Source organism: Homarus americanus, unplaced genomic scaffold, assembly GCF_018991925.1.
Source record: "Homarus americanus isolate GMGI-L3 unplaced genomic scaffold, GMGI_Hamer_2.0 scaffold49667, whole genome shotgun sequence".
NCBI classification, from domain to species: Eukaryota; Metazoa; Arthropoda; class Malacostraca; order Decapoda; family Nephropidae; genus Homarus; species Homarus americanus.
In genome coordinates, this window is record NW_024738608.1 from 5,375,973 (window position 1) to 5,390,797 (window position 14,825).

At 35.4% G+C, this 14,825-nt stretch overlaps 1 protein-coding gene across 5 annotated transcripts in view; it reads left to right on the top strand.

Annotated features, from left to right (window-relative positions):
- The window catches only part of LOC121874157 (alpha-mannosidase 2C1-like), a 42,651-nt gene extending 27,933 nt beyond the window's left edge, over positions 1 to 14,718 (top strand). For all 5 annotated transcript variants that reach the window (XM_042378133.1, XM_042378131.1, XM_042378129.1 and 2 more), the window contains exons 13-21: positions 5 to 114; positions 777 to 949; positions 2,132 to 2,362; positions 7,676 to 7,914; positions 9,669 to 9,979; positions 10,871 to 11,046; positions 11,570 to 11,648; positions 11,791 to 11,922; positions 12,652 to 14,718. In XM_042378133.1, coding sequence (XP_042234067.1) covers positions 5 to 114; positions 777 to 949; positions 2,132 to 2,362; positions 7,676 to 7,914; positions 9,669 to 9,979; positions 10,871 to 11,046; positions 11,570 to 11,648; positions 11,791 to 11,922; positions 12,652 to 12,820 — 1,620 coding nt within the window. In that variant the 3' untranslated portion in view covers positions 12,821 to 14,718. The remainder of the gene's footprint in view (positions 1 to 4; positions 115 to 776; positions 950 to 2,131; positions 2,363 to 7,675; positions 7,915 to 9,668; positions 9,980 to 10,870; positions 11,047 to 11,569; positions 11,649 to 11,790; positions 11,923 to 12,651) is intronic.
- Positions 14,719 to 14,825: the final 107 nt, after the last annotated feature.

Consider the following 14,825-nt stretch of genomic DNA (forward strand, 5'->3'; position numbering starts at 1 on the left):
ACAGGCCAATACCAAGCGTCAAAATCGTGAGTGTGAAATTGCACTGAGAGATGCAGAGATGATGCTTGCATTTGTTGCTGTGAGCGGAGAGCTGTCTCAAGAAAAACTTCATGCGTAAGATATCCAAATAGAGTGTATTTTAATGGGAACATTAGCTAAATACTGATGGATTTTTTTTCTATTTTACATTTATGTATTGTGACTAATATAGTTAAAAATTCTATGCCCTTTTTCCTAGAAATGCAATGATACAGTTGTGTGTGTGACTTACTGTCTATATACTCTGAAGCTCATTAATTCAATAACTCAATCGTCATTGAACTGTTTTAGTAAAATTTGATGCAGAGGTGCAAGTCAATGTTAACAAAAACTATGATGCTTTTGAAATGAATAGAGAGGTGATCCACTTTATCAATACAACCACTTAAACTTCCAATTTAAACATTACAATGAAAGTTAAGAAATTGAAATTTCAAACAAAAAGAAGAGAAGTACTGTATAACTCGGGTAAACAAATTACTGAATGTTTATACAGTATTAATAAATTATGCTTTTACCAGTCAGATATATTATTTATATTGAAGTCTTTTCATTAATTTTAATAATCACCATTGTCCATTACAAAGCCTGACAGCACTTATCACTTTATGTAAAATGCTGACATCCCCAAAAATATTAAGATGGTGTGATTGCACAATGTCACAATTGATCAGGGAACCCAAAATTTTTAGTTTATTTTTTTTGTATTGGTGGACTAAATCTGAGTGCCATTTCAGGTACCAAGAGGCTCTAGTGGGTGCTTGGAAAAAAGTACTTCTGAACCAATTCCATGATGTCATTCCTGGCACAAGTATTGGTCATGTGTACCGTGATGCAGATCAGATGTTCCAAGAATCTCAAGCTCTTGCTGCTCAGATTAAAGAGGCATGTGCAGCACTTATTTTGCAAGGTAAACAAAAATTAATGCCTTATTGAGGGATATATTATAAGACCCTTGCCATTCGCGAGTTTGTGATTCACAAAGACCCACGCAGCATCTCGTGTTGTACTCTCAAAACTTTAGTGTTTCTGTGTGAAATGGCCCCTAAAAGACTGCCTAGTGTCAGTGCTAGTGATGCTAGTGGAGTGAAATGTAAAAGGTAGAAGTCAGTGATGACCCTGACAAAAAAAGTTTTTATTATTAGATTAGTTAAAAGAGGGGATGAGTGCTGCTGCAGCTGGTCAGTTGTTTGGTATACATAGGTATACAGTAGTGCAGTAAGGTTATAAAAGTTGCTCTTCGCGATTTTGCCAATTCACGCCATTTCTTGGAACCTATCCCTCGTGAATGGCAAGGGTCTACTGTCTATATACACACCAGATGTACTGAAATTCTACTTTATTATGAAGGCATTTCAATTGAAAAACATCCAAACTCATGTTGGCACTCAAACACCTAACAAAGAGAGACAAGAACATTTACAATTGCCCACTTTAGAAGAACAAGGGATGATTTAATAGAAGTGCAGAAGCACCTCAAAGGGCGTTAATAACTCAATTATGCAAATGGTACATATGGTACTTACTGAATATACAGTACAGTATAGGTAACTGTAATCACTTTTTATATATTAACACTGCTTTAACACTATTCTTGGCTGATTGTGTCTTGGTACAATAATGTACAGTATTGTACAGTACTACTGCACACAGTACAGTACTGCACAACACAAATTGTATACAAAAACAGCAACTAGAGAGGAAACAAACTTTTAAAATGGCAGCAAAATACTGTTTAACTAAGCGATCCAAGTTGCTAGGCCACCCATGTGCCTGGTACGTGGGGATGCGTTGGTGCATGATACAATATCTCGGAACTCCCAGAATGTGCCTGATTTTCATCCCTGAAAACTCATTCGTGGACTAAGAATGGAGAGTGTTTTTCTGTAATTTTTCTGGCTATTGGAGAGATTGGGGGACCAGGGATGCAATGGAGAGTTTACTCATACTTGTATGGAACATAAAAAGTTGCAAGATGTAATCAGGTTGTTTGTGAACAGGATGTAATTTTATAAAGGGCAGAATAAAATTAAATCTTTTGACTTCTATAATGAGAATTTATATGTGCTTGATATTAAATTTTATATTACAGATACACCAGAATCCCGACAGGGAGATATGGTCGTGGTTAACACATTCCCATGGAAAGTACAACAGGTGGTTACAGTTAAAGAAAAAGGCCAAGAGCCAAGTAAAAAGCGAATTCGCATGGATGGAGAAGTTACACAGCCAGCACAAAATGGAGAATATTATGTTGCAGTGGAGGCACAGGGTATTGGCTGGACAAAGCTGTTACCCATGTGCCCAGCACCTGTCACAGTTCGTAAGTTGAAAAGAAGTTGTTAGATGCCAAATTTATATTATTTCACTTATCATATTTTTATTTTTATTTGGCTTATACAGTATAAATTTCTTAAATTACCACCTCCTTTTCATGCTATGAAAGCTTCCCCCACATATACCAATTTGGGTCATGGCAAAAATTTAAATGGCACACCCCCAGGCATCAGCTGGGGGTGCCACATCCCCTTAGCCCTGTCCCTTTCAAGCTGAGGCGTGAGTTATGTTATACCTATTTTTTTTCAATCCAGAATGCGACGTCTAGCTATGTTTCGGCCTGACAATTGCACCAAAAGTGTTTACAAAACTGACAAACATCCCCAGGGAGATCCTAAGAAGAAGGGCATAAGAGCTTTCGCTTATCTAGACAATTGGTTGATAGTGGGAAACTCTTTCGAAGACTGTCAAAGGGCAACCCAACGTACACTAGTACTATTTCAAAACCTAGGATTAAAGATAAACCAGGTCAAATCAAATCTCCCTTCTCTTATCTCAAATGTCCCTCAGTTCGGGATATCCTCACCAAATATCCGCTGCCAACTTCCTAAATTTGAACTCTTCAAGCAACAGTGCAGCAGAAGCAACTGGTTTCAAATTTATTTCATAACTTATGTCAGCATATTTTGGAGCCGACAAATACTGGGAAAGTTCATATAAGGAACTCTTTTTGTCATTAAATTGGAACTTCAAAAAACTAAACTTGTGAGCATTCCTATATGAGGGAATGAATGTTAAGTGTTTCAATATACAGTGGTCCCTCGGTTAACGAGCACAATCCGTTCTAGAAGGTTGCTCGTTAACCGAAACCATTGTTTCAATGGGTTTTTGGGTAATTGGTTCCAGCTCACTGAAAATTGCCTAAATTCAACAAAAAAGGTAGAAAAGTACACTTACTTTGAGGTGTGTATGTAGAAGGCTCCTGGATGATGGTGATGATGATGATGATGATGATGGGAATTAGAATGAGGGTGGAGGAGAAGGGAGAAGAGAAGGCATTGGGGTGGAAGAGAAGTCACCCCATGGCGCCATTTCACCCATAAAATTTTAGCTCTCTGGTGTAATTCAAGATTATTTTCTTTAAATCAACACTGCACTGCATTATATATTGTCAATATGTAAAATAAATTTCAAGATGACCAATAATTTGCTTGCAAACACAGAAAAAAGCATTTAGTTGAAGAGTCTCAAGCAAGATGTTACCTCCACTGAAAAGACAGAGAGACTGGCGCCTGTTTGCTGTGTTGACAGGCTGGATGGCGCACATAAAACTAGTTACCTTACCTTCAATTATGTTCAATAATTGTTAAAATGACTAAAAAATTTAATATTAAAGTTTTAAAATTATTGAATATTATAAACTTCTTGATATTTACTAAAATGGTAAGGAATGTAAGCCCTAGAACCGATTACTGTATTGGCGGACTAATACTACAGCTGGTGGACTGCCAAATGCAAGCGAAAACATGTTGAGGTCGGCTCGTAAGAAACTCATTAATAGAAGGATTGCTCATTAACCGAAGTTAAGAATCTTATGGAAGGTAACATATATATATATATAATACTTTCTTTTCTTACTTTTTCCAACTTGTAATTTTGGGTAGATAAGCATTTCTTTTAATATATATTATTATTCAATTACTGTACATGCACACGCACACAATCCTACATACAGAATGTGAAAAAATCAGGTCAGAAACATAAAGGAATAAACATTTGTTTGTACCATCGAGCGAGTAGGACGAGTATGTTATATTTATTTTTAACTCATAATTTCAGGTAGATAAACTTAACTTCACTTTTTTCTCTTGCTAATGCACAACATCCTACCTACATAATGTAAAAAAAAGAGTAAAAAGAAATAATTATCATGAGGCCAAATCATAAAGGAATAAAACATTCTTTGTGAGAGCGGAGAGAGCTGCTTAGGGTCGCAGAGGTAGCGCCCCCAGCCAAGCTGCATTGTTTTGGCAAGGTTTGAGTCCACGTATGAAGCAGACAGCATCTATGCAAATGGCAAAGTTATGTTAAACTTAGATTTACTCTTTTCCTTAATGGTTTAGCTCCATATTTTCATTCAGATAGTATTTTATTGATGTTTTAATATGTTAAATAGTAGATTGAGAAGGGTACTATTTATCATTAATTAGGTAGGTTTTTTGTTGTGACATATTTTTTTGGGGTTCATTGGGGGAACTGAATCTTTTTTTTCCATATTATTTTTCTGCTGTGCAAAAATTAAAAAAAATAATCTTTTTTCAGAACCTAACTCATTCATTTAGTGAGGATACCTGCATTAGATTACTTGATATAAAGGTTAAAAGGTGCACATTTTCATAGTCTGTATGACTGTTTCCATAATAGATTAGCCATAATGACAGTATAGAACTGATTGCCAGGTGGTTTCCTACAATATTAGAAATCAACACAGTTGTTTATTTCAGTGTACAGTAAGCCCTCACTTAACGTTGTCCCAGACAATGTTGTTTCATTATAACGCTGCACCTTTTAGATACCCATGATTCCAACAACTGTTTAATCTAATTCGACTGATTCGTATAACTTTGTCACCCAACACGACTACTGTGTATGGCACGCCACCCTCTCTCTCATCTTGGTGTGCTACGCCTCTCGTGGAGCATCACAGCGCAAGCATTTTCCCCTAGTCTTTGTTAAGCTTCCACAGCGTACATGCATGCTTCCAGTGTTTTTGCTATTAATTACTGTACTGTAACCATTCAAAATGAATCCCAAGCGCCCATCAAGTGTTAGTGATGGTAGTGTTGTGAAGAATCAATGCAAGACCATTAGCCTTGTTACAAAAATGGAGGTTTTAAACCATTTTGAGAAAGGTGAATGTGCTGTGGACATTGGTGTAGCATTAGGCCTAACCCCCACAACAGTGCGTACTATCCGGACCATCACAGACAAGATTAAGGCTAGTGCTGGAAGTAGTACAGGTACTTCTATGAGTGCAACAAAGACAAGTCATGCTCGAAGTTCTGTGATTGAAAAGATGGAGAAGATGCTGGCTATGTGGATAGAGGACCAGAATCAACACAATGCCCCTGTGAGCCTTATGGTTATTCAGCATAAAGCAAAATCCTTGTATGGGGCAAAGGGAGGCTGGGAAACGTAACTAGCATATTTTGTCAATATCGTATGGGGAAAATTTATTCCGTTAACGTTGTTTCAGTTAGCGTTGTGTTTTACAAGAACGTAACCGCGACGTTAAGCGAGGACTTTCTGTACTGTACAGTACAGTAGTTTTTTCTCTCTTTTCTATTTACTGTCATTCACTGTTCCTTTCCTGATTCTTGCTTGTGTATGCTTAAGGAATCTGCATCCTTTCCATATGCTTTTGCTTCATTATGGAAGCAAGACAAGAAAAAAGTTATGGAATTTTCAAATTTGATCATAGAAATATTCATCCAGCAGTTTTAAGTATTAGTGAAAAAATACATCGTTACTATTGGAACAAAATTTTCACACACATGAACATGCGCGCACGCATGCACACACTGTATATATAACTTTACTGTTGGTACAAAATTTTAGAAGTCTTGACAAAATGACATTACTGTACTAGGTAAATTGGTAACAGGTATCCCTCAAGATACGAATGGGTTTGGTTCGCCAATGACAAAAATACCACAAATCGGTTCACAGACAAAAACAAAACCTACCTAACAAATGATAAATAGTACACAACTACTCTAATTTAAATACCTAACACGTGAAGAAAAAAATATTGTTTAACTTTGGTTCATTAACTTCTGGGAGGGCAATCTGTGTATCTCTCCCCGAGATGGCCACGCCAGTTGAATCCCAGCGCATGTCTCAGAAGAACGTATTTCTTTAACAATTATTCCACTCTATATAAACAATATGGTTTAGTAATAAAGAAAATATAATATAGAACTATAAAATAAGAACAATGAAGAGCATGGGTGTGTATGTGTGACAGTCAAAGTGTGTGTACAGTCATTTCTGCTACAACGCGTGTTTTGTCAACACGAATTGGCTATAACGCGATTGATGAATAGAAGAATGATATTTGTAAAACGCGAACGCGTGTTAGCTGTAATGCGATTCCACTCGAACGTTTTAAGTGTACTGTCGCTTGGCGCGGGGTTATGCAGTGTTTACAGTTCGCGTTCGACATCACATGTTCAATTGATTCATGTGTTTTGTTTGTGAAATGTTATTTGATAGGGACTCTATAAATTTCATCCTTTTTTTTTTGCAAATTTAGCTGTTCCATAAATTCTGTATGAAAAAATAAATTAAAATAATGTTTCGCAGTGCGGACTAATAGCTTTTTACACCCGTGCTCTCTGTTTCCATCACACGATCAGTTGAAACACGTGGGTTATTTTGAAGCTTCCTCAGTGATTTTTGCTTACTATTTCTCCAATTTTGTGGTATTAACTGTGTTACATTCACTGTATGATTTCATTATTAGATATGGATGTAACATTTATTTAGACTGTGCTATCCTTTGTGTTAGGCTAACTACTAAATTTTTTTCGATTTTGAGTAGTACTGTAATCTGCACCTAACCCTATTTTCTCCATAAGCCCTGTTATTTCTATTGAGCGAATTTCTACAACGCGAGGTTTTACAAGAACACAACTATCGCGTTATAGCAGAACTGTCTGTATGTGGTGGGCTATAACTATATCTTCGACTCGTCGGCCCAGCCGCTGCGTTAAATGTTACTTGTAATGAAATTAAAAAAGTTTTCCAAAAATCATTACAATACTCTAATGTGGCTTGGAGAAAATAAAATATACCGGTAATATAAAACTATAAAATATGAAAATGAAGAGCATGGGTGAGGAGGGATGGGCTGAGTAAGGGCTTTATTCTGTGCATATCTCCTCAAGATGGCTGCACCAGCTGACTCCCGGCATACAATTTGAATTTTTGCTCAGATTAAAATTCTTAAAAGCGGGCGAAGCTTTAGTATCTCGAAACAGTGGTGTCAATTTATGAAATTCGTTTAAGCAAATTTTTGTATCTAGAACATTCGTATCACGAGGATACCTGTTGATAAGGACCACTGAACAACTTTGAAGAATGTCTATTCTCTAAATTCAAAGAGTTCTTTCTTCAGATTTATTTAATGAAATTTGGTCCCATCTTACAAATTATGAATTATTAGGGTAGACATGACATGTGGCATCATTGCCAGTCCTTCATCTTTTTATAATTATTATTATTATTGTTATTGTAGGTACTGTATTATTATTGCAAGTACAGTACTGGTATACAAAAAAATCTTAATTATTTTTAGGCATCAGCAATGGAAATTACATTCTTGAAAACAGCCTTATCAGAGCAGAAATTACCAAGTATGGGCAAGTAATCAGTTTAACATCAGCATCTGATGTATCTCACAATGTCTTCAAGAAAAGCGATGGTCCTCAGTGTTATGGCAACCAGCTGATGATGTATGATGACATTCCTTTGTATTGGGATGCCTGGGACACCATGGATTACCATTTGGAAACTGCCAAAGTCCTTAATGAAGAAGTAAGTAAAAATTTTGAAGTTCGTAAGTTGTCAACTCAAATTTGTGTCTTATAACATGTCTTGTGTTTAATTGCATCATATCGAATCTGGCTTTGGGAACGATTTTCCCGAGGGGCACATTTTCCGGAAAATTACGGGGATGAGGGATATTTTTCCGGGTTCGAGAGATGATTTAATGGCCAATTTCTGGAACTTCCGAGAAAATTTTTCCGTTACCCGGAGAATTCCGGGGATTAGGGATATTTTCCGGCTTTGAGAGATTCGTGTCGTTACCCGGAAATCTCTCATTCCTGGAAGTGCTCTGCACCAATTGTTCTGGCTAACGGGGATATCACTGTATATACAGTGGTCCCTTGGTTAACGAACACAATTCGTTCCAGAAGGTCGTTCGTTAACCGAAAATTTTGTTAACCGAAACCATTGTTTCAATGGGATTTTGGGTAATTGGTTCCAGCTCACCGAAAATTACATACAAAGTAAAAAAAAAATGCAGTAAAGCACACTTACTTTGAGGTGTGTATGTAGAAGGCTCCTGGTTGATGATGATGATGGGAATTAGAAGTGGGGGTGGAGGAGAAGGGAGAAGAGAAGGAAGTGGGGTGGAAGAGAAATCGCCCCTTACTTGATGCCGTCATTTCACCCATAAAATTTTAAGTTCACTAGGTGTAATTCAAGATTATTTTCTTTAAATCAACACTGCATTGCACTATATATTGTCAATATGTTAATTAAATTTCAGAATGACCAATAATTGTACTGTAAAAATGTAAAAATACTCTGTGTTCAAGAGACCCACAAGCAAGATGCTTCCTCCACTGAACAGAGATACAAACTGAGGCCTTGGTGGGTGAGTGAAGTGGCTGATTGGCACACCAAAAACTAGTTCCCTGCACTGCAATTATGTTAAATAAGTGTTAAAATGACTAAAAATTTTAATATAAAACTTGGAAAATTATTGAATAGTACAATTCTTGATATTTACTCCAATTTTGACGAATGTAAGCCCTAGAACTGATTTCTTTATTGGCGGACTAATCTTCCAGCTGGTGAGCAAGCCAAAGCATGTCGAAACATTTTTGTAAATCTCGTTAACTGAATTTTTGTTCGTTAACCGAATTGAATATTCTTATGGAAGGTAATTAGTTAACCGAGGGACCACTGTATATATATATATATATATATATATATATATATATATATATATATATATATATATATATATATATATATATATATATATATATATATATATATATATATATATATATATATATATTGTGTTTGTTTGGTTTATTTTCATTTTTATTGTAGCTATAATTCATAGTTTTTACCTTAACATACATACCCCCACCCACTCTCTTTTTGAATGGTCACTATTTACAAATGTTTTTGCTGAATTTATGCTTCTGTCACTAGATTTCTGTGATATAGAAATACTCTCTCTTATATCTGCTCTTATGCCCTGGCAATTTGATCACGTGTTTATTTCTTTTGATGAGGGAACCTTCTGCATTTTTTTTTTTTTTTACCAGATAAATATATACATTCTTAATATGAGAAATCAGTTAGGATGTTTATTATTTCGTAAGAGTAACCTGTTCACATGTTTTTATTGCAGATTAAAACAGGAATAAGTAGTACCCGGTACATACCTTGGTCATCCATAAAATTAATATTAATTTTTAACTAAATTTTCATACCCTTTAAGGTTTATTTCAGCTTAGTGAGGTTAATATATGTAATCTTTTTAACAGGATAGTGGGTGTGTGATGACTGAGATGAAGGTTTTAGAGAGGGGACCTCTTGTGGTAAAATTGCAGTGGGAAATGAAAATAAGTAATGCTTCCTCTCTCACTCAAGAAATTGAGTTGTCTGCTGTCAGTCCACACCTTACCTTCAATAATCATGTTAATTGGCATGAGAACCGCAAATTCTTGAAGGTGGCATTTAATACTGGCTTTATGACAAGAAATGCCACTTTTGATACCCAGTTTGGTTACATTGAACGTCCGACTCACACAAATACATCATGGGAGTCTGCAAAGTTTGAAGTTTCTGGTCACAAGTAAGTTTAAAGACTATACATTCAGTTTGTTCCATCATAGAGAACAGGAGAAATTTGTATGTAGGAGCAAATATAAATTGACTGTATACAGGTTTTAGGGATTCAATTGTGTATAGGTTCCCTCTGAGCTGAATAAAATCATGTGGCATTAACCAAATAAAATATTAAAAGTGGCATCCCCATAATGAAGGGGTTAACGAACAAATCCAGAGAAAAATTACTTTTCTATGTAACACAATTTAATGTAAAAAAAAAATTATAATAATACTAATAATAACAAATAAATAAAAAACCCACTGCCATTATGTCAACATTGACAGTGGCATTATGCGAGTGATTATGACTTCATTCTAGGCAAAAGCCACTAAATGCTTACTAATTTTTTAATATTGAGCTGCAGTCATTATAGATGACCAGACTGAGGGAGTTTGGGTTGTTGCTGGTTTGGTCATGTCCTACATACCTGCTTCAGAAAATGCATGCTAAAAGATTAGTACAGTATGAATTTATTGAGCTTATTCTTTGTAACTAATAATGTAATTTTCATTACCATCGAGATTTACAATACTGTACAGTACAGGTATCAAGTTCACACAAAATATTGACTGAAGCAACTTTACCCACCTTGTTGTATATAATGGACTGTGGGCTTTGTTGTAAACTGATGATAAACACCTCTGATTACATTACATCTTAAGCAGAGCACTAAGAGTTGTAAGGTAGATTTTTTTTTTTTTTTTTTTTTTTTAGCAGTTATTATGCTACAGCTAGGCTCAATGAGTATGGGGAATGGAAATGGAGTTGTCTTTTAAAGAAGCTTCACTGATAATTTAGAGAAATGTTTTGGTATTGTTCAGATGAAGTTTTCATAACCAGATTATTTTTTTCCAGATGGGCCGACCTCTCAGAACATGACTTCGGTATGGCAGTTATGAATGACAGCAAATACGGATGGTCAGCACGAGGCAGTAAACTCACCTTGTCTCTTCTACGATCACCTAAGGCACCTGATGAACACTGTGATATTGGAACCCACAATTTCCGATATGCCCTAATGCCACACAACGGTGAGCTAAACCAGAGTTGTAAAACGTACTAGACTTTGTAAAAGTATTGTTGCATTGATAAAATGTTACTTAAGTAGGAGTAAAAATGTATCTCATTCATAGAGTATACAAGTACTGAAAGTAAAAAGTAACAATATTATTAATCATATCAAATAGTAAAATAAATCCACAATAAATAAAAAAAAAAAATAGTTAACTAAAGATCAAAATAAAAGACACACAGCATTACACATGTTTATTTGCAAATTTTTCTCTTAAGATTTATCAGTAACTGGTTCTCAAAATTATGGCTGTCCAATCGGGATCTTTTAGGACTAAATATAAGCCACGTGTTTGTGAAATTTCAGAAATCTCATGAAATCAATAAATTTTCTTAAATGGCACCATTCCAGTGTCCCCCAAAATGAACAATTTTAAATTGAATGCCATATGTTTGATAAGTTTCTAGTTTATGTTAATGCCCTAGTATTTATATAACTGAAAAAAAATCATAAGAAATAGTAATTACCTTTTATGCTTTTAGGATCTTTCCAGAGTGCTGGTGTACAACGGCGAGCTTATGAATTTAACAACACTTTGATGATCTCGTCCACAACTTTAAGGTTCGTGAAATGTCAGATAAAACGACAATAAAACGATGTTCATTGTTGATCATAAAACATCAGCTAGTTAATACTTCATGGCACTTTATAATTTTTTCAGTGTAACATACTGTATACTTATATACTATTGCATTCTCTGCAGCGAGGATAAGGATACATGGTATAGCCTAGTTGGAGATGGAGCTATGATTGAGGCTGTGAAGTTGGCAGAAGATAAGACTGGGGATGTTGTAGTGCGTTTGTATGAGATGGAAGGTGGCAGTCCAAAAGTATGGTGAGTATGTATACGGTTGAGATACATCTGGTGTATTGTAATGTGTCCAGTTTTATTTGTATTTTCAATTGCATTTTACAAGTGGATGAATACAGTCCACAAAAACAGCATGTAGCTTTATACTGCTCTCTTGACTTAGATTCAAAGGTTTATGCAGAAACTTAATGTCAGGTAATAATTTTATGTTCTTAAAATGAAAGTAAAAAAAAAAGTCTTAATTTGCATTTATTTAGAAATTTGCCTCATAAACAAGTCATTTACACATTTTCATGAAGTTAACATGCTTTAAAATCACATTGACCAATATGCATATGCGAACTTGTGATAATTTCTTCAACAGCAAGGTTGCTCAGATACAGGCATTCTGGGATGTTGGTTAATTTATAAACTAATTTTTCTCTGGATTGCTTTAGCCATATTGTATTCTTTCATATCATAAATATTATTATATCCTTCAAAGATAGTGGTTATTTCTTATCTTTGCATAGTTTTCAGTTGGGTAGCTTCTCATTTTCCCCACTTACATACATCTGATTGTCCACCTGTCAGTTTATGGTCATTTTTCATTTCCATTTTTCTTGGAATATTTTTATAATTTTACATGATTCAATAGACTTATGTATGGATTGAAGTGAGGTTATTCAAATTAGCTTGGGAGGGGGGGTGAATACATTTACAGTCCCGCTCTGAAGGTTTTGAATATACCTTTTACAAGATAATTTGTTCCAGGCTGAAAGTTCCTTCAACACCAAGACCCAGGAGTGCTTACCTGTGCTCAGGGCTTGAAGACCCATATAAGGAGCTGTCCTTCAGTGTAGAGAAAGACAACAAATATCTCTTCATTGCACTCAATCTCACACCTTTCAAGATTGTGAATGTACGGATCAGTTATGGTTAAAAATCAGTCAATGATTTGCAGTAACATGCATAACTGAAATCAATCCCTTGGTTAGATAAGGGGACTTAAAGTTAGTTTTTAGTTTAATTGCACAGAAATATTATTATTCTGGGAATTTTAAGTTTTTCAATACTGGTACATTGTAGAGTATGCCTTAGTCGCAACAAAATCTACTTGATTACAGACGATGCAAGTGGTACCAAGATGCACTAGACATAAATACAACACATTGAAACTATATATGAAAGGTTAGAGTAATCTCCTAAAATAATTTGTTACTAGTATCTTAGGGGAATGAATTAACCCCTTCACTGCCAATAGTACAAAATGCCAGTTCCCTCCATTTTTGTGCCTTGTATTTGATAGTGACTCAAGAAAATTAATTTCAACTGGGGAAAATTAATGAACCTAAATAATATGGGAATTGTGGTGAATTGCATACTGTCGTTATAAAGGGATCACAGGCTGCCAAGCGGGAGGTGTTGACTTGTCCTCCCTCCCTCCCTCCTCTGCCACCTCCTTTCCCCGGCTACTCGTCAAATGTAGTTTTGTACAGTAACTTCGTATAATTCATATTCTGTTCCTATAATTCATTCATCTTAATCTATTTCATAATATAGTTCTACAATAATTAAAAAATTTTAAACCACTCGGTTATTTTAGATTCATTCTAAATTCAAATCATTTATTTCATAAAAAAAAAATAATACGAATTAAGCCAAAATCTGAATTATAGTGATCCAAATTAACGTAGGTACAGTGTAGTATTTTTGTAGTATTGTAATATTGCACAATTTTTTTCGGTTTTTTTTTTTTTAATAAAGCCTTTGGTGCAAAAAATAAATCAATTTCAGAAACAATACATAGTAGTAAAAGAGTTAACTATTGGTGACAAAATCATGTCATAAGAATGTACTTTAGGTTGATCAAATATCTGGCAACCATGTCTGGGAAAACTTCAAAATGTTGCATCTACTACAAGGTTTGTCATCATGCACTATTACCAGTAGTAAGTCTTGTGAAAATATTTGACAACTTCTGTGACTTCAACTACTAAGTTAAAAGTTGCTGACAAAGTTCTTAAATATGAGTTTTTGTCACAAGTACAATATGCTTGTTCTGCAGTTGATTATGTTTTTCCCTAGTACATGCAGTTCAGTTTGTGCCTATTTTAATTGAGATGCAGGTTTAGTCTGAAAAATTATATTTCAACTGACACATTAATAGTGTTAACACTAGGATAAATACAAAATTCCTGTAAATCTAATGAATAAAAATAACCAGTAAGACTAAATTAGTGCTTCGATCTCTTTTCTAGACGTATACCTGTACATGTAAGATACAGGTTGCCCTCATTAATACCAGTTTCACAAGAGGTGGATACACATTCACATTTTGTTTATGCTGGGTATACTATACATCACGGGGATGTTGGTTCCGAGGCAGAGGGCAGATTATTGGCCCTCACCTGTATCACTTGTATCACCCACAGAGGCTAGCAGGGCCTCCTTGTCAAACCCCTCAAAGTCCATATCCTCACTATCACTGACTTGGGCTGGCTGTGGTGGGTGGCGGGTGAAGAACTCGGTAATGTTTTGTTGACTGGGCGACCTAGCGAGCACACCTGCCCGCGCCGCTTCCCGCATAACTAATAATTGCCGCGTCTGGCCAGGTGCTGCGTAAATGACCAACCGTGTAAAGGAAATCCGCGTAAATCGAGACTATACTGTATTCACTTTTAAAGTAGAAGGTAAAATAATTTTCACGTTGACTACGAGTTTGCTCCAGCACTGGACCTCTCGGAGCAAAATGATGCTTACCAGAGCAATATGGTCAAGCATTGTCACTTACTCAGGCATAGGAAGCCCATGCAATATGGCCTTAACATATATAAAATTCCAACCCAGACATAATGACCTTTCAACTTCTTAAGATTTAAATTGGATAGTAAGGATTGAGTCACATCTATCACATTACATTGTTTTATTACACATAAAAATATTAG